The sequence below is a fragment of the Mus caroli genome, chromosome 6 (genome assembly GCF_900094665.2).
Source record: "Mus caroli chromosome 6, CAROLI_EIJ_v1.1, whole genome shotgun sequence".
Classification (NCBI taxonomy): domain Eukaryota; kingdom Metazoa; phylum Chordata; class Mammalia; order Rodentia; family Muridae; genus Mus; species Mus caroli.
This window is the reverse complement of record NC_034575.1, coordinates 140,728,256-140,748,975: the sequence shown is the minus strand read 5'-3', so window position 1 is coordinate 140,748,975 and position 20,720 is coordinate 140,728,256. Positions and strand designations below refer to the sequence as shown.

At 44.4% G+C, this 20,720-nt stretch overlaps 1 protein-coding gene across 1 annotated transcript in view; it reads left to right on the top strand.

The window, feature by feature from the left end:
• St8sia1 (ST8 alpha-N-acetyl-neuraminide alpha-2,8-sialyltransferase 1) overlaps window positions 1-20,720 on the top strand; it is a 131,005-nt gene that overhangs the window by 47,624 nt on the left and 62,661 nt on the right. The window contains exon 2 of the mRNA XM_021165388.1: window positions 2,294-2,438. Coding sequence (XP_021021047.1) covers window positions 2,294-2,438 — 145 coding nt within the window. The remainder of the gene's footprint in view (window positions 1-2,293; window positions 2,439-20,720) is intronic.

Below are 20,720 nucleotides of genomic sequence, written 5' to 3'. Positions count from 1 at the left end.
CTGTGATGATATTCCTGCTGATGCACCTAATGGCTCCGCTTTGTTTTTATTCTTGTGTAGCCCAGGGTGGCTGTAGATTTCTTATTCTCCTGCCTCAGCCACCCAGTGCTGGAAATACAGAGTGTCCCTGGTTCATCTGCTGCTTTTGAAGTTGTTGCCGTGGCCTCTGTAGGTGGCGAGCTGGGTGAGGCCCCCCTGGCATGAGGAATGTGCATGGTCATCTTCTCTTTGTGCTCCCTTAGCACCTCATAGGTCAGCAGGACAGGTGGGTGTGGAGGATTTGTGGAGAGAGAGAAAATGTTGGAGAGGCTGGATTTTTTTTTCCCCCTGTGTGGTTGTTTTTGTTTTGGATTTTGTTTTTGCTTTTTATAATTCAGAGAGGAAACGCACATGAATGTGATTTGTAAGCTGTCAGGTGCCAGGCAGAAGGCAGTGCTGTGTCACTCGACATTGGCAAGGTTTTCCTTTGTGAGTCTTTATACTGAGTCAGGAGTTAGTGGCGTCCAGGGTGAGAGCTTCAGTCTGGATGCAAGGGTCTGGGGAAAGCCAGGAAGACTTGAGAGAGAGCCCCATCCAGCCATGGTGCTGGTTATGTGAGCTGAGACAGACTGTGGGGAGAGAATCATAAGGCTGCCCAGCTCCATGGTATGGTGGGAATTGAGTGGAAGCCCTGTCCAGAAGGCGTGTGCTGTCTGGCAGGCACCGGGCCCATTTGTGCAAAAGATTCCTTAGGTAAAGAAAGGGGAAGTGGGTTGATATGGCTCTGAGTAATTGGCAAACAGAGAGGAAACAGCCTAGACATGGGCCCATCGGCCTGTATGTGTGTTCTTCCTGTGGCCCAGGCATGTCTTTAAACCACAGGTGGTGCATTTTTGTAGATGCAAATGGAGTTTAATGACACTCAACAATAATTTTCGTTGCTCTAAGAACAAAAGAAAGTGAGATATCACCAGACCCATGACAGGAAACCCCAACTCAGTGCGTTCTCCCCAAAGTTTACATTCATGCAGGTGGGACTTCTCTCTGTATTAAGAGATTGTCTTTTATCATGTAGCTTACTAGGGTGCTCTTTTGACAAAATATAGGGATAACGTGTGAGCTGAGCATGGTAGCGAATAGTCCTTAGCATTCAGTAGTCAGGAGGGTGATGAACTTAAGACCAGCCTGGTATACACAAAGAGAGCCTGATGATGATGATGATGATGATGGCAATGATGGCGATGGTGGTGGATGGGACAGGAAAGGGAAGAACAGTCTATGACAAATGGAATGCTGGTATAGTTGCAAAATATGACATTAACATCTTTGATGTGGGGGGGGTGGTAGGGGGTAAGACTTTTATCCCCTGCCCTCTTCCCATTGAAACTAGGGTGAAGGGGGGAGGCCAGCCAAGATAACCTAGCATGTCTAATGAGATGTTAGCTACTCCCCTCTGGTAACTCACGGTCACACCAGCAGTGTGCTTTAGTAGATGCTTCCTGGTGCATTCGAGGTGTGCCATCGTGTCTGCAGTTTGTCTTCCCAAGTGCCAGCTCATTTCCTCATTAAAGCTCAGCGCCTGATGGGTTTACCCATAGAGCAGTAACAAGGCCAGTAGTTGAGGAACCAACAGGAGTCTACAGGGTAGAACATTCAGGGCAGGCAATCCTGAGCGAGGGCGCTATTTCAAACATGGAGGGTGAACAGCCAAGGCAGGCAGAGGTCAGAGTGTTCAACTGTCAGTTTCCACAGAGGCTTATATCAAAGGAGTGCTGAAGGCAGTTTGCCTCACCATTGTCTTAGACCATAGTATTCCTTTCACGCCTGCTTCTATTCAGAGGGGCGGCTGAGGAACTCTCTGTAACCGAGCCCTTAGTTTCTGGCATATTAGTTTGGACCACTCCGTTTCATTCGCCTGTAGCATTCATCCACACTGTTTTTAACCACCCGATAGTTACAGCCTGGCTGCAGGTGTGTTTCTGCTGCCACAAAAGCCTAGTTGCCCTTCAGAGCCAGCTCAAGTCTTTCCAGGACCCAGATGGCTGGACTAATCCATGCATCTCCAAGGGTCATGCATATGTTTTGCCTCTGAGCATATTTCAGACACACCTGAGAGCTAGAATGTTTTCCTGAAATATTTTTAAGTGAAATATTACTCAGTGACTAGGAGTGGGAGTCACTCAGAGCGTGATCTGCACTGTGGAGTCTGCAGAGTGAGCTGGCACCGGGGTGAGGCCGCACATTCCTGTGCGGATGACAAATGAGTGACCTGGCTGCTCACTTAACCTGCCGTTCTCATCTCTTTCTCTCCTAGGAGACAAATGGAAGACTGCTGTGACCCTGCCCATCTCTTTGCTATGACTAAGACGAACTCCCCCATGGGGAAGAGCCTGTGGTATGATGGGGAGCTCTTATACTCGTTCACCATCGATAATTCCACGTACTCCCTCTTCCCCCAGGTGAGTGGAGTCTGTTGCATTGTGATATGACTCACTCTGTTTCTCACGATTGGTAGGACGGGGTTACATGGCTCTGCTAGCCCACTGGGCTCTCCTCTCCCATCTTCTTTCCCATCTTAATCTTGCATACCTTTTTCTCGTGTCTTTCCATGTTTCCTGCTTTGAGGCAAGGGTGGAAGTAAAATATTAGCAAGAAGGACCTTATAGATCCGCAGCTATCTGTCACTTAGACCTCAATAGAATGAAACTAAGGCAAAGGCTGGTCAGGCCATGCTGGCATCCTCATGTTCTGATGTCAGTGGTGAAGATTTGAGATGCTGGAATGTTTTCTTAGGACTGATGCTGCCACTGGGGAATGGGGACCCTGTGTCTTCTCAGAATTCTAGCTTGCTGCCCTTGTGGCTAGATTCTTGCTATGAGGTGGAGGACTGTTGGATACTGAGAGAAAGAATTCAGTCTGAGCACCTTGGAAGTGCTCTAAGCCAGTCTTTGCTTCCTCAGTGTTTTCCTGCTTGGGTTTCTGAAAACTGTAGTAACACAATTTTTATTAACTCGTTTGAAAAAGACAATTTTTATTTTAGAGACCTGTTTGCGGAGGGTGGGGAGATCTTTGGTAAACAACCACTAGGGAGAAGCTAAGAAATGAGTTTTGGTCTTCCCAAGTCTTTTGGGTAACTTTAGTTTGGCCAAATGGTTGCCTTGAAAGAGGATCAATGGTCAGGGTTAGATAGTAGGACTGAGCTTCAAGTAACCCTGTAATGCATAAGTAACAAGCACAGTCCTAAGAAAGAGGCCTATACATCTGTCCCATTCGATCCAGAGTCACAGCCTCTGCAAAGTGAGCCCATATTGCTGAGCATATACCTGAAGGCTTCTTAGTGAGCACACCACAGAGATACCTGCATAGGTACATTGTTTCTGCATTGCTCACAGTAGCTGAAATAGAGCCAGCCTCCATGTCTGTCAGCAGAGGAATGGGTAAAGACACCGTGGTCCGTGTGTGAAGAAAAATGAAATCATGTCATTAGTGGGAAAATGAACAGAACCGGAGATCGTCATGTTAAGTGAAATAGAACAAACTCAGAAAATAGATATTACACGTTTTCTCTCTTACAGAATTGTAGCATGAGCACACACATGTGTGTGTGTATCTGTGTCTGTGTGTCTGTCTGTCTGTGTGTTTGTTTCTGTGTGTGTCTCTCTGTGTGTGTCTGTCTGTTTCTGTATGTGTCTGTCTGTATGTATGTGTCTCTGTGTTTGTCTCTGTCTGTGTGTGTCTATCTCTGTGTGTCTGTGCATGTGCCTGTTTGTCTCTGTGTGTATCTGTGTGTGTCTCTCTCTGTGTCTCTGTGTGTGTGTCTGTTTGTGTCTGTCTGTGTGTCTATGCATGCGTGTGTGTGTGTGTGTATGTGTGTGTATGTGCAGCACATAAGCATATGAGAGTGAGGAAGGACCTAGAGGATATGGGGAAGGACAGAAAAGGATGATGGGTGTATGTGACATGAAAGCAGAGAGAAGAGATATTTAGGGGATGGAGAGGGATCGGAAGAGGGAAGGAGGGGAGATGGGGAAGGCTGGGGGAAAAATCCAAACAAAGTATAATCACTTACACATATGAAGATGTCACAACAAAACCTATTCTTGGTTATGTTAACCAAAAACAAATAAAACAATAACAAAAGGGAAGGTCCTATATGTGCTAGATCACCCTTGGGTGTGACAGTGTAATTGCATAGTTTTAGAAGGTATGCTGGTTAAAGAGCAGGGCAGGAGGGAACCAACAGTAAATAGGGGGCTGGAGAGAGGGAGAGCAACTCTTGCTCTTGGAGAGGACCTGGGTTTACACTTACTAGGTGGCTCACAATGCCCATAACTCCAGTTCCCATGGATCTGACTCCCTTTCTGACCTCCGTGGGCGCCAGGCATGCATGTAGCTCACATGCACATATCCTGGCAAACACTGATATAAATAAGATGAAGCAAATAGAAATTAGGAAATATAGATTGGGCAGCTGGCTTGGTGGCAAGAACACTTATTCTATAAGTGTGAGGACCTGAGTTCAACTCCCCAGTGTCTGTGTATAAACTGGGCATGGCTGCATGCACCTGCAGCCCCTGCATTGGGATGGGACTGGGGGTGGGATAGCAGAGCCAGGTAGGTCCCAGGAGCTCACTAGCCAACCAGCTTAGCTAAATCAGTGACCTTCTACTCCAATGAGGGGCCCTGCCTCAAGACATGCAGGCAGAGAATGGTAGAAGACACTGGAGATCCTCTGGCCTCCAAGTGTGTGCTTGTGGGAGTACACACTCATGTGCTTATACATATGAACCACATACAGGCACAGCACACTGTACCACACTATACCACATACATGCACACACATTCTCTCATACACACATGCTAGGAAATCAAGCTTTGATTCTGTGCCAATCCTCGTGTGCTTCTTGTACTTGGTTGGTTTGTGCTGTGGAGGACTCCTACTATCAAAGGAAAGTGGAAGAAATGTCTCTATCTTTTACCAACGAAACTTGTTGGATAACGTACCCCATCTCTTCTGAGACTCAGCTCTTGTCTCTGTATGATGGGGAGAGAAACATGGGTCCTATCTCTTTACAGAGTGGCAGTGTAGACTAATTTATCAGTGTGTGGTATAACCTCTGATGGCCAGTGCTAATATCTCCCTTGCTCATGTGCTGGATCCTGAGACTAGGCATCTTAGTCAGGGTAGGAAATGTGTAGAAATCACTCTAGGTACTTTAGGTAAAAAGATAATTTGTCAAGGGAGTTTGGTGCTTCTAACACTAGAAGAGAGAAGCAGGAGTCAAGATGCCACTCCTAGAGTTGAGTTCCAGATTGTGGCATAAGTTTTCTAGGATTAGAAGATTCTAGAACCGTTGCCATTTGTGTGGCCATGATTGCCTTCAGAAGAAACAGTGTCCAGCACGTGGGTTTCAGGACTTCTCTTCTTCAAGTCTTATTCAAGTACATGTCATGCAAAGATGAATCTGCATCCAAACCACTCATTGCCTAGAAGTGGGAGACAGGCAGCCTTTAACTCCCAAGCTCCAGCAAGATGGTAATGAAAGGGAGATATCCAGCCTGAACCAGTGAGTGAGATTCTATGAAGTTAGTACTAGCCAGGCATGTTGGCACACACCTGTGATCCCAGCACAGGGGAGACTGAGGCAGAAGGTTCACACATTAGACCACATCGAAGGCTGCAGCACCTGACATGCTTGATCTCACTCTATGTCACCACTCTGTGAATAGACAGCACCCATGCTACTCTGTCCTTTGTACGGAGGATGCTGCCGACTGGCCTCAGATGCCCCCTCAATCCAAGAGAGAATCAGGGTCCCGGTACAGGTGGTCAGGGAGTCGGCAAAAAGTGAAAAAATCAACGAGAACACAAGGGAGTGTTGTATCTGAATGTAATTTGTCAAAGCAAGCATCAGACTTACATATTACAGAAAACAAGTTAAGCGATACATTAAGGTCATTCAAGGTACATTGAAGTTATCTGACACGAAACAAAAAAATGCATACAAAAAGACTGGCAGGAACCAGGCAATGTTTACAATTGAGATAAGATCAGCCCTATGTAAAGTCAGCTATTCACAGGAGCCATGTGAAAGGTCTGATGCAGTGCTAGTCTATTGTTAAACCCACCATCAGGGGTCCCTTAGTAAATACCTGCTTATGCTATTCCTCTGGGCCCAGTGAACAACACGCACCAGGGGAGTTCTGTACTACTAACCCTTTCATGAATAATACAATACTCCAGTTCCTCCTAAAACTACAACCCACCTTCTTCCTAGGCCATTGTGTATTCCTGTGTATGGGAGTGACTCGGCTATTGTTCTAAGTATTTACTATGTACACTAGCCCTGAGATTTCTAGCTTCATTCAAGTAAATTGTAATGCCTGATTTCTTTCACTGTCTCTCTTACAATACTAGAGGTAATTCTGAATGTTACTGAATAGGTAACATTCTTACTGAATTCCAAGCCCAGGGTGGGCTCAAGGATTGCCTAGGACATTGGAACACTGGTGGAGGCTAATCTAACCTAGCTATATGTCAAAATAAGTCCTTAAAGGCACTAATAAAACAATATTGAAGGAAAGCACACAGATCCATTCACCGACTATAGCAAGGACAGATTTGGCACATTCGTTTTACAGGATGCCATGGTTCCAGGAGACTAAGTTTCTGTGAACTTTTGGCCTCGGGACTGCATCCAAGCTTTTGGGCCTGTCACAGTCACTACTGGAGTGGGTGTGGCAGGAGGAGACTCAGTCTTAGGCACAGAGTGAGTTCAAGGGCAGCCTGAGCTACACAGCAAGACCTAGTTCTAAGACAGACTGAGAAATTCAGGACTGATACTGAAGAGCTAAGTGAAGATGAGGGGAAAACATGTCTTTAACAGTAAGATGAAAGTTAAAAGCAAGGCAAATGAGGCCTTTTGTAGTTGAGGGTTCTCAGCCATGCCACCTGACAGTCAGCTTTCTGGTAGGAAATAGATTAGAGGGGAAGAGATGATTAAAGAGACACAAGCTAGCCTGCTGTCACAGAAGGGGAGGAAAGGAAGCACTTCCTTTTCAAGTGTGTGTGGATGAATCCTGTGCCTGTCATCATCTCAGAATAATAAAGGGAAAATGTGCCTTTCTGTAGGAACCAGAAGTCATTACATCACCATGTGTGCATAACTGTGCAAAACACTCAGTGAGCAGATTTTTAAACTTATATGTTGATTTTCCTGTGAGATTCTGAAATGACTAATTACTTTGTTAACACTCTGAAAAACTAGTTGCAACATGGAGTTGCCTACCTCCCTATTCTCCTAGGTATTTCTTGTTTGTTACAAGCAAACTAAGTTGCCCTCTACTTTCCTGCTCTCTTTTGTGTTGCTGCTGATAGGAAAGTATCAGAGCCAGAAAGCAGGTGAACAGGCTCTGCTTGGTTTGAGGAACAAGCTTGGATTCCCCTGCCTGTACTGGTCAGCCCTTTAAAGGCCTGTGGTCAGACTCAGAGTCTATAGACAGTGTGCAGATGAGCTGTTCATATCATGGCAGACAGGAAGTGTAGTGAAGTCATAACAGGAAGTGATCAGGACAAGGTCTGTGGGCCCCTGAGCGTGTCCCTCCACATACCGTACAAATGTTATCCAGCACTCTTTTTTTTTTTTTTTTGTGCTCCACTGTGGTGTCACAGTGTCCACTGTGGTGTCACATGCTCAACTGTGGTGTCACAGTGCTCCACTGTGTTATCCAGCATTCTTATCGTTATTATTCTTCTGGCCACTATTGCTCACTTCACTGTTGCTGCCAAGGTACAACAGAAGAGAGAGAAAGGTGCCCGTGTTTATTGCAGAGTGTTTTGGGTCCTCTTTAGGGCTGTGTCCTTAGATAAGGATCTAGAGGGCACCGTATCTTGGAGATATCACACCAAAGCTCTGTTGTCACATTCTGCCAAGTCTCCCTTGGACCTTTCACAACTGCCTGTAGCATGATCATCAAAAGTTTTGAATTCTGACACATGACAGTTACCTGCACAATTGCATTTGTACTTATTACCGTTTCTGAAAAGTTCCCTCCTGATTCCAGGACTTTGCGGTGAGCCTTGGAGGAATAAGCTTCCATCTTTGTGGGAGTACGATGCTCCTCATGTCCTACTGAAACCCATTTCCAGCTACCCATTTACCAGGACGTCATGTCTAAGTCCTACTCAGACTGACCTGGAGGGGAGCAAGTTCTCATGTAGTTATATCAAAAGTTATATCAAATGGCTCTGTGGATGTATGTTGTTAAAACAACTGTTAAACATGATTAGGCATGGACACCTGACTTTATTTTGATAATTTGTTTTTTTTTTTTTTTTTTTTTTTTTTTTTCTGGTTTTTTTAAAAAGGATCCTTGGATTAAGCTTTAAATCTCTCAAANAAACATGATTAGGCATGGACACCTGACTTTATTTTTTTTTTTTTTTTTTTTTTTTTTTTTTTTTTTTTTTTTTTTTTTTTTGCTGGAACTCTTAATAAGGATCCTTGGATTAAGCTTTAAATCTCTCAAAGATGGGGAGTCTACGCTAAGAGATTTCTGTCACCTGAAATATTTAGGTAGTCTCACTTGCCAGTTTGGATTAAGAAATACCTGGATAAGAAAACCACACTTCTGGATGTGTCTGTGGGAGCGAGCATGACCAGGGATAATTGGCCTATGGGGAGGCAGCTAGGAGGGAAGATCCATCCTGAATATAGGTGGTGTCATCAAATAGGGTGGGGCTCCAGGTGGAACAGGAATAGAAGGAGGAGGAAGCCATTCTTGAAGGCACACTTTCTGCCCTGCTTCCTGGCTGCCATATCAACTCAGGTTGACCACAGACTCCAGGCCACTTTAGTTCTTGCAGGGTGTGTGGGTGTACAGAGAGTAGCAAGACGATTTAGAGATAGATAACTTAATCAGTAAAGTGCTTACTGTTCAAGCGTGAGGACCTGAGTTCAAATCCTCAGTGCTCATGGGATAAAAGCTGCATATAGTGACAAACACTTACAGTTTCCAGTGTGGGTCAGTGGGGCTCAGTGGTCCTCCAGTCTAGCTAGAATCTAGTGTGAGATACTGCCTCAAACAAGGTGGGTGTACTGGCTGGTTTTATGTGTCAACTGGACACAGGCTGGAGTTATCACTGAGAAAGGAGCTTTAGCTGGGGAAATGCCTTCATGAGATCCAGCTGTAAGGCATTTTCTCAATTAGTGATCAAGGAGGGAGGGCCCCTTGTGGGTGGTACCATCTCTGGGCTGGTAGTCTTGGGTTCTATAAGAAAGCAAGTTGAGCAAGCTAGTGGAAGCAAGCCAGTAAAGAACATCCCTCCATAGCCTCTGCATCAGCTCCTGCTTCCTGACCTGTTTGAGTTCCAGTCCTGACTTCCTTTGGTGATGAACAGCAGTAAGGAAGTGTTAGCTAAATAAACCCTTTCCTCCCCAACTTGCTTCTTGGTCGTGATGTTTGTGTAGGAATAGAAACCCTGACTAAGACAGTGGGTGACCCCTTAGGTTATCCTCTGACTTCCACATACATGTATATTCATGTGAGATAGTCCCTATATCGGATTAGCATTTTCCTTATTACTTAAGGGTCTTCTACTCCTTCTCCCTGTTGTATGTTCTTGGGCACTGAACCCAGGGACTGTCCCTGTTAAGTCTTCATGGTCTAGTACATGCAGGAATTACTGAATAAAATTTATTTTGGATTAAAACACTTTCCTTAGGATAAGTATACACTTCTTTAGAATTGAGCAAGAAAGGCACTGGAATGTCAGAAACCACATCTGCACACATCTGCACTGAGATGATCTGAAAAAATATTCCTCTTGGTGCAATACAAATGTGGTGAGCTTCACACTTTCTCCTTATGGAGAATAGTCACAAACTAAACCAGTTTCCTCAGAATATTCCCCAAAGCCATGTACAGGGAATAAACATGCTGATAACATGCCACTCTAACACTGGCTCCCAGCTTGTTAGTTTAATCATAGCTTCCCACTGTGCTCCCCTTTGGCTGGCTAGGCTGTGTCCTTGGCCTCTGGGCAGCCGACTAGGACATTCCAAAATAGTCTCTGAAACTGGCTTTGCTGAAATGACAGTGCATATTATCCCCCTTCATAGACCTGCATGAGATGTAATTTTCTCAGCTCCTGGATATTCCTGTGTCTCATAGAAACTTCTTTTTTTCTCCTAGTGAAATCTGTATCCTGCTATCAATAGTTGCATTACTGTAGTCACTTTGCCACATACACATCCTTCCAACTGTATAGAAATGAAGGGCACTGAATTTGTAGGGCACAGAGCATTGGCAGGTGTGTGTTTCATTATATTGTCAGGTTTCCATTAAAACCTCTTGTTTGATAACCGAATAAGGGCTTGCTTATCTCAAGTAATAGGAAGCAGAGGGTACAGGTCATTCAGGAGTGGGTCCTGGCTTCTGTGTACCATCAGCTTTTTTTTTTTTTTCCCCAAAACAATACTAGCTCATGGCCAAGGAAATCCCTTAGTTCTAGGATCCTAAGAGGAAGAGGGAGACTCAAGAGAAGTCCTGGTGCACTAATGTTTTGTGCCATTGGTCAGGACTGAGTCACATGCACAGGTCTAGCTGCAAGAGAGGCTCGGTAGTCCAGAGCTTGAACTCCAGGACAACACACTGCATTTGCCAACACCTACTATGTGCCTGGCTTTTGTCACATCATCTTAGTCTGACCTTTAAACTGATCTGAACATTGTTGTTATTCTTTTCATTTCACGGGTGGAACTAACACGGAGAGACTGAAAGGTATCAGACACCAGGTCAGGTGTCCAGAGCTGCTGGGCATGAAGCTGGAATGGGAAACTTAGCCAGGAAGATTTCAAAGGTTTCATGAATTCCAAAGATTTTATAGGTGCCTAGGAAGATGGCTAAGTTAGTAAAGTGCTTGCCATACAAGCATCAGTACCTGAGTTCAATCCCTAGGACCAGGTAAGAGCTGAATGTGGCAACGAGTGCCTATAATCCCAGCCCAGGAAGGAACTGTGAGAAACCCTTACTTGTGTTGGCACAGCCAGGCTAGCTAACTGGCAAGCTTCAGGCTCATCAAGAAACTTAAAAAAAAAAAAGCAGTGATTTTAAAAGACTTAGAATGTCTACCTCTGACCTGTATATGCACACTTGAACACATACACACACACACACACACACACACACACACACACACACACACACAGAGCACATACATAGCACACACAAAGCTATACACATTCGTACACCAAAACCTTAACACATTGTATCATTTGTTTATTTCTGGGAGAGACAGGATCTTTTGTAGGTGAATTATCCCCTGTTATTTGCTACTTTGAAACTGTTTAAAGACTTCCACTTTCCCTACGTTGGGACAACTGGGGGCTTTCCATTTGTGATCATTCAGGAGAAAAACAAGAATGTGGAGTTGGAGGCTGCCAAGTCCTACACAGTACAGCATCTCTCTGTCTTTGTGTGACCTACTAAACCACTCTGAGGAGAAACAAGCAATTACATTAGTTTGATATTTATACAAGAGAATTCCAAGTCCCCACAGAGACTCAATTCAAGCATCCTCTGCATGTTGCTTTCTTGTAGGAATCTAGAACCAATTCCTCTATCATCAGTGAGTAACCCAGGCAACTTACCTTGATGGTTTTGGTTAAATGGAGGATAATACAGCATAAAGATCCAGGTCCATCCTTGGCCTTTTCCTGATGACATTTATGATACTATTTAAGTTTTACTAACTATGTCCAATCTGATTTTCTAATGTCTAAGATAGAATGAACGACCTCTGGTCTTTAAATTTTGTAGTATTTTCGGAAACAAAGTTAAAACATGTTTGGGATGTAAAAGTGCCCTTGCACTAATTTGCAGAGAAGCACGTGATGTCATTATCACTGTTGGTTTTTTGTTTGTTAGGTTTTGTTTTTACACAGGGTCTCAAGTGGACTAGGCTGGCCTCCAGCTCACTCTGTAGCCAAGATGCTCTGAACTCTGGATCCTCCTGCCTCTACCTCTTGAATGCTGGGGTTGAAGGCAAATACTACCAGACCCAGGTGATCCAGTACTGGGTAATAAGCCCTGGGCATCATCATGCATGCTAGGCAAGGCACTCCACTAACTAGGCCACATCTCCAGTCCTGATACGTTCTCGTCTGCCAAAGCACTTGTGGACTTAGCCTTTCCATGGAATTTTGGTGACACCAGGAAGTGATTTAGAAGCACTCCCCACCAACCAAGGGCTGAAATCACTTCTCCAAGACAGTGTAGGATTCTACCGAGTGAGGGTACAGGGGAATATGGACTACTGATAAAAAGCTACAGATTCTGCAGTATGTCCATCTCTGTTATTATAAACAGATAACAGGATAAATGGAAAGGATAACGTGAAATAAAGTTTTAATTTCCAGTAAACTGAGCCAGAGCTTTTGCAGTGGATTGTTGTCTGTTATTCTCCAAAGTGCTACTGAAAAAAACAAGAGCAGTAGATCACCACAGGACTGTAGAGTAGTTACTGTCTGTGTTCTTAGTTTTAATTATTATTTCTTTATGTGATCATTTTTGCCTACATAAATGTATGTGCACCACTATGTATGTGCCTGGTCCTGTGAGGGCCAGAAGAGGGTGTCTGATCCCTTGGAGCTGGAGTTGCAAGCAGGTGTGGACTTGGGACCTAAGCCCCACTCCTAGACTATTGTCTGAAGGGACAAGCACGACCTACAGTTCTCAAGGTTTAATTGTCCCGGATCACTTCTGAGGTCGCACCATGTTCTCATTTTGGGCTCTGAACTTCTGACAGAGTCCAGGCTGTCTAGAGACAATGAGATCCGGTCCCATAAGGCTGTAGGGTTTTTCAGACAAGATCATTAGGTTTTACTCTCTATTGTGTCTAGCTCTGTGGAGCCCAACTACAACACAGGAATCAAAAATCTAAGGGAAGGAGAGAATTTGGGCACATCATTAATTAAGGCATTATCTTGGCAGCTTGTTAGAGAGTGGGTGTCCGGCGATGTCACGGAGAAGTTTAGCATGGGGAGTGCCTTTGGGAGCAAGATGAAGGTTTGTAAATGGCGAATGAATAGTTTTTTTAAATTTATGATTTTTGATTCCTCTTGATCTACACTCAGGATCTTCAAGCTTTGGATTCTGTATTAAGGTGTGAAAAGGTGATGAGATCAAGGTAACTGTAGTTGAATTCAATAATAGTTTTCCTGCAGTGGCTAATGGCTTTAATTACCCTTCATGGCTCAATTGTCTCTTAAAGGCCCCTGCCTCTTAATGATATTGTAACACGAGTAAATTTCAACCTGCATTTTGGAGGGAACATTCAATCCACAATGGAGATGACGGAAATTTTAATGTTCTTTCTTATATACATTTAAATTTTTCCCCAATATTAACCTTAGGCTAGCATCTCCTTGGATGTAACAAGGAGTCCCTGCCCAGCATCCCAGCATCCTCCAGACAACTCCTAATGAGCTCCTTTTTTGTTTTTAGATTTACTTATTATTATATGGAAGTACACTGTAGCTGTCTTTAGACACAACAGAAGAGGGCGTCAGATCTTATTATGGATGATTGTGAGCCACCATGTGGTTGCTGGGATTTGAACTCAGGACCCCTAGCAGTCCATGCTCTTAACCACTGAGCCATCTCTCCAGCCCCCTAATGAGCTCCTGACATCAGATGTGACCTCCTCTTGGTCCATTTTCCAAGTTGCTGCCCCAGCAACCTTTCTTTAAGTGCAAGTTAAGACTCTGGCTGCTTGTGCTTTGCCCTCAGCTCTCGACTGTCCTCCCATTCACTTTAAGACCAAGGCAAACAAATGCTTTAACTGCTTTCCACCTCCATTTGACCTGGTGTCAGCTGGGCCTCCAGGATCACTTTCCACAGGGCTGCTCCTGCCTTTATACTTTGTCTTACTGGTCTTCATAAATATGTGTGCTTCCTAATTTAACAGAGATTCCAACACACCATCCCCTTTCCTGGGAACTCCTGGCCTCTTCTTCATGAATTTCTGCTTATGCTTTTGATTTTGTTTGAATTTAATATTTGGGGGGAGGGGGTTGTTTTGCTACTTGGGGGCCCTCTCTCTGTGTCCCTGGAAAGCTCGTAGAGAAGATACTCAATTAGGGGGTGTTAGGAACCTGCAGCATCTCTCACATAGAATGTTTAGAATATAATAGAGACTCAATACAGTTTAGCAGGATGAATGAACGAATAAATGAATAAATGAGTGAGTTGATTCCCAGTTTTTCTTTTTCTCACAAGCACAAATATTTGTCCTAGAGTTTTTTTTTTCATGTCAAACACATACAAACAAACTCGGTATCTTATTAATGTTATTTTATGTGTTCAACTTTCTCTTTTGCCCATTAGTTATCTGTTCATAATTGTGTCCCCGCCCCCAAATATTCTGCATGTCCTATTTGGCTGATATGTCAAGGTCTCTTTTGAACTATGATGCCGCTCCTGCTGGTCTGTGCTGTTGTGAAGAGACGGAGGTTCGTTATCAGAGTGGAGGTGACAGCTATACATGGGAAGAAGTGTGTTTGGGCAGTCCCAGCCTAAAGCCTTTAGGGAGAGAATACAGATACTTTCAGCTGACTGCTACAGAGAGCTCCTTTTGTTACTGTGTGGATTTTTCTGTTGCCATGCTCAAATATCTATAACAAGCAACGTAAGAAAGAAGGATACATTTTGGATTGCAGTTTGACGGTACAGTTCATCATGAGCAGGAAGGCACAGCAGCCTTGGGGCTGTGGCTAATGTGGCAGAAGTGGCAGGCACTTTGTTCACATGGTTTTGGACCAGGAACATGGACAAAGATCAAGTAGAAGCGAGGCCCACCACGTTCAGAGACTCTTTTCTTCTAGCCTGCTCCCCACTAAAGACTCCACCACCACCTCCCCAGACAAAGCTCCCAGGAGAACAAGCGCTAAAACACAAGAGCCTGTGGGGAAGTGTTCCACCGAAGCCTGGATCTAACACATAGCTCTGTGTCACTCCTGAGAGGTAGTGTATCATTACAAGGTCGCAGGTGTTGTGAAACACCCAATCTTGTGAGACACGGCAGAGAGAAATTGCTATTTTGTCAGAAGATTTATAGAGAGACGTCGGTGTGGCCCGTCTCCGTCCACCTTCCAACCAGACATGGTAAAAAGAGCATAGTGCAAAACCCTAAGAACCTGGCCTCTCGTCCGTCTCCCTGTTGCTGGTTTCAGGACCGATGCTAAGGCATGGTCCTCTGCCTTAATCCAGTCTTTCTACGGCAGATGTTTCTGGATCAATTTCCCCACAGAATACATGAGTGGGATTCACGTTTTGAAATTAACATATAGCCTGACTGTTTTCAAGTTATCTTGGCTCAGCTGATGGAGGAAAATATCTTTTCATTTTGAAGCACTCAATATGTGTAGGAAACGGGCCAGTTGATACAGCCTCTCAGCCACCCCTTGCCAGAGACAATCGTAATTTTTCAACCCCTGGGAACTTTTACCGCTGAAGAGGTGTGGAATAGAACAATGGGCCTTTGACTTGGAAGCCTGGTGACTTTGCTGAGATTAGTAAAAGTCATAAACATAAGTAATGTCCAAAAGTTACTTTTTAAGACTATAATCACATTGTAAGGAAATGGCCCTGAGAGAGAAGTACCAAAGCACTCTGCCATTTTCAAAAGCCAGCCAAGAACAGGTCAAGAAATTAAGTAAATCCTAGCCATTGACTTGAGAATGTATCTGGTAGCTTTACGGCTGACCTTTTGTTGGAAGAACAAATAGAAGCAGGGAAAGACTTAGAAGACGAAGGGTTATGGCTTCCGAAGATAAACACTGAGCAGGCAAGATTTATAAGGCAGGAGATGCATGAATGAGAGTCAGAAAGCCTCGGGGAGAAAGGCAGACTGTACTTCACTAATAAAAAAGAAGTGGAAGCTGATGCTGCAGACCGTTGCCGTGTATGTGAAAAGAACACAGGTAAAGGGAATCACAGTGGTGTTTTGGGTTATGCCAAAGCCACAGGATTCTCGCCTTTTTGCTTTGCCAGATGGTTGACAGAAAACTGGTGAGGTGGGGGTGGGGTGGGACGGGGCTAGGAGGTGGGGAAGGGAAGTGTGGGAGGATGGCTTAGGGAACAGAGACAAGAAGCAGAGATGTTCTCAGAGCAGTGTGGGTGATTCGAAGTTTCATAGCTAAGACTTTGGTAGTAGCAAAGACTGGGATTCCTTAGTGCCAGCCTTGGCATGTGTCATTGCCATTGGATTTAATGACTAACAAGTATTTATTTATCGATCTAGTTATTTATCTATTTATATTATTTATTCGTGTACCTGTGCATGTGTGTGGGCATGTGTGTGCACACCAGTTTTGTGCATGTTCAGAGGCCAGAGGGGGTCAGACCCCCAGAACTGGAGTTATAAGCAGTTGTGTGCCAAACCTGAGTGTTGGGAGCCAAATTTGGGTCCTCTGGAAGAACACCAAGCTCTCTTAACCCCTGAGCCATTTTCCCACCCCTTATTTAATTAATTTAATAAGCAGTAGAGGTATTTTCTCTTTTCGTAGCCAAGGAAAGCTGAGGTTATGACAAAGGCGACTGATTACCCCTAAGGGACCCACTGAGTGGTCCCCTGCTCTGCTCCTGTGCTTCATGTACATAGCCATGGCCATTTACACGACTTGGGTCATTTTTATGAACTGTGCGTCTACAAGATGGTTGTAGAATATTTGGCTGACATGAACAGCACATGGAGGGTTTATATATAATATCATTCTACCTCTCTGCAAAGTTTTCTCTGATGAAGTTATGCTCGCAAAGGGCTGAGAAATAAACTAGCCAGCCCCAAACTTGATAGTGCTTTCATGGTTTTCCTATCAGGTTTAGTTAGTGTATTCATAAAGAGGATTCAGCCTCAAACATTAGACTGTCTGTGTATTCTTTTTCTCATAGAGTTGGTTAAAGGATGGATGAGCCAAAGGTCTCCTCTAGGCCACTGCCAGACAACCAATCAAGGTTTCACCTCCCTGAAGTTCTAGGTGACAAGAAAAGGGAAATTTAGCCATCCCTGAGAAATACAAATACAAAGAGATCAACCTCTGTTACACCCAGACACACTCAGACCACACCTTTCTTCACACCCAGACCACACCTTTCCCCACACCCAGACCACACCTTTCTTCACAACCAGACACACCCAGACCACACCTTTCTTCATACCCAGACACTCCCAGACCAGGCCCTCCCTCCCTCCCTCCCCCCCTCCCTCCCTCCCTCCCTCCCAGTCAGAGAAACTGTCCTCACTCAGGGAACACCAATGCCAGAGAGATGGTGTAAGAAAGGGAGCATACAAGTAAATAGGGCCGACACATAGGAAAATAGACGTTCTGGTGACTTTCCAATTTTGTTTCCTTCCATTAGTTAGGATTTTATACCTAGCACAGATACAAATACAGCAAGTTGAATGTGTGCTTACAATTTACAGAGACTGATGGGTCCCTGTTCTCTCCACCTTCAGTCTCTTCCTTCTCTTTTGGTTTGTTGAGACAGGGTCTCAAACTGTAGCCAAGGCTAGCCTGAAATTCACTACATAGCCTGTGAGCACCCGACTCGCTAGCAAAACAGACGCCACAACAGGATCCTTCTGCACATGTTTATTGGGAGAGCTTGATTGCAGAGGCGAAAAGACCCTGAGCCCAGAACTGGCGCTGCTTATATAGGCCTAGGAGAGGCGTGTCCACACCTGATTGGTTATGCTTTCAGTACCTCATTTACATGTCTACACCTGATTGGTTATGCTCTTAGTACCTCATTTACATACCTCATTTACATATCTACACCCGATTGGTTATGCATTCAGTACCTCATTTACATGCCCTGGGTCAGGCAGTGACTCCGCAAAAAACTCTACTGCACATGCGCACATTGGTTGTTTACCCAAACTTATGGGTGGTGGCCAGCGTTAGCCAGCACCACCTTGTAATGGCATATGTGGCAGTAGCCCACGATGGCCTGATCATCAATGACTCTCCCAAACCAGGCTCCCAAGTTCTAGGATGACTCGTGTTCAATGACAAGAGTTCTTAATGAACCATATTAGCACGAGCATAGCACGATGACACGTGTATAGAGTCCTGGTCAACTCTGAGAGTTTTTAATGACATACATATAAAAGTACCATGATGAAACCATCACTTTGTAGGTTATCCTGACAAATCAGGGACGAGAAGAAGAAGAGATAAACATGCCATTTTAGAGGAATATATCGCGTGGAACATTTTCAATTCTAAAACTGTTTTTATTTTAAATTAGAAGTGGAAGATAAGTTCAAATGAATAAATGGGTTCGATCACCTAAAAATGTAACATTGCTAGGTAAAATATCTAGAAAACAAACGAAAATGTACAAAAAATGTAATATATTAGAAAAACTACACTACAGAGTGTGTGTTTTCATAATTTGATTGTGGGTGTGCATCCTCATGTGTGCAAGTGTAGAGCTCACAATAAAGCGTCAGGTATGTCTCTCTCTGCCTGATCCCCTTGACCTGGAATACCTCCTTACACCCTCAGCTTGCTGTTTTTGGCTAGGCTGTCAAGCACTTGTCTTTGCGCCTCTCATTCTTGGGACTATAGGCCACAGGGCCACGCCCACCTGCTCTTTGTTGTAGCCTTGTTTTTCTTGTGTGCTGGAGATTAGATATTAAGCTCCTGGCTAAAATTTCCTTCTAGAAAGCTGTGGACCCCAAGTCAGGACTTAACTCAGCCCTTTTGAGATCTAAATCTTTGTCTTCAGCTGTTCATGTGACCCCCGCCTTCCCGCTCTGGTGATAATACTGTAACGAAGTCTCTCCCATTATAATGTAATGAGATCTGGGATAGCTTGTTGAATTTTTCATGTAGAAATAGATGCATACTTTACAGGAAAGCCTGATGAGGAAGTTGAGGCAGCAATGCAGTCTTCTCTGCAAGCAGACTTTGCTTGAACATTTCCTCGCTACCTGACCAAGTAGTACATTACTTGTCTGACTAAAGGTGTCTCTTAGGGAAATGATTGGATTAGTGTTCAAGGTCATGGGGCAGCAGGAAAGATACTATGTGGACTGGGTTAATAAAATTATGTAAGAGATATCTAAAAGTTACCTAAAAGAGAGTCTGGAGATTTCTGTAAAATTATCTGATCTTTATTATCCATATCAAAGAGAGAATAGACTTGGTTGATAACCACTGCCCCAACTATAAGCAATTCCAATTCAAAAATTTTTTGTTGTCAATGGAACTTAGGATCCTTCTGCCTCAACCACCAAAGGGCCAGGAGGATAGATGGGTGTGTGCACCACCATCATTCAAAGGTGTGCAAAAATGACAGGCACCACTCAACACTAAGGACCTGATTAAACTCTGAATCACCATTGCAGTTTAATAACACGCAGGTATTATGAAACGGAAAGAGACTCGTCATACCTTAATCCATCAAGGCAGAATGCAAAGGATTGGTAAAATGAGTCTAGTTTGGTTTAGAAAGCATAAGAAGCCTGCAGCACAGGGCTAGGGAGCCGCGGGGAGTGACAGGGGAGTCTGCATGTTTTCTCAGTAGAAATCACAGGGGCGCTTCAGAATCCCTTTGGAACTTTTCTTTGTCATGTAGAATCCTGGGTGTGCTCTTGTCAAGCTGTCTTCTAATGAAGTCTGGGAGAAGAAGGGGAATTTCTCATCCATAGACAAGAAGTTCCCTAAAACCTGTGTGTTCCTGTCTTTTTCTGAATAATTTAGGTTTGCCTTGCCTATGACTACTGCACTTTGAGTAGCTGAGTCGACTGTAGTCTTGCCTGAGTTGTAGATAACCACATGCAAGCCACATCTGTCTTCCAGATGGACTTGATCTGGCTGCTACTGTGTTAAAACCCCATTTGAAGCATATGCCAGCATGTTGTGCATGGCTGTGCATGCACATGTTTGTGTGAATGTATATGCCTGTGGAGTCAATCTCAGATCCAATTCTTTGTGTGCTGGACACCGTGGTGTGCACATAGGTTACTGAACTGACACATCCCCATGTGGATATTAGAACAGAATACCCAGTACCTTCTTTCATTACTTTCTGCTTCTTTGCCTTGAGACGTGGTATCTTACTGAACCCAAGGCTTGCCATTTTTCTGGCTTGGCTAGCCTGGCCAGCAAGCTTTCAAGATGCAACTGTCTGTGACTCCCATGTATGTACAGACACATATAGCCACGTTCAGCTCCTATGAGTGGTTGGAAATTGAACTCAGGTCCTTGTATTTGCACAGGTCTGGACAGGATATAAATATTAGTCCCATTTTGAAGGTGAGATTGGTCAGGGAATGTTCTGGGGCTGAGTATTGTTTACTTTTTCTATCCCTGTGACCAAATACCTGATATGAAACCAGGTAAAACGGAGTGTTATAAGGATTTGTAGTTTGAGAGAGTAGCTATCATGGAAGGAAACCACTGAGGCAGGAGTGTGAGGCAGTTAGTCACAGGAATAGCCAGGAAGCAGAGAGAGATGAAAACCTCTACTCTTCCAACCCCCTCCCTTTTCAGTTAGAGACCATAGGTAGAAATGTGCAACCCGAGCAAGTGGGTCTTCCCGTCAACTGCAGCCTTTCTGGTACACCACACCATACCACACTCCACACATACCCATACACTCGGGAGAGAGAGGGGAGGGGGTGGTAGAGGGGGCAGAAGGGGGAGAGGGGGAGAGGGGAAGAGGGGGAG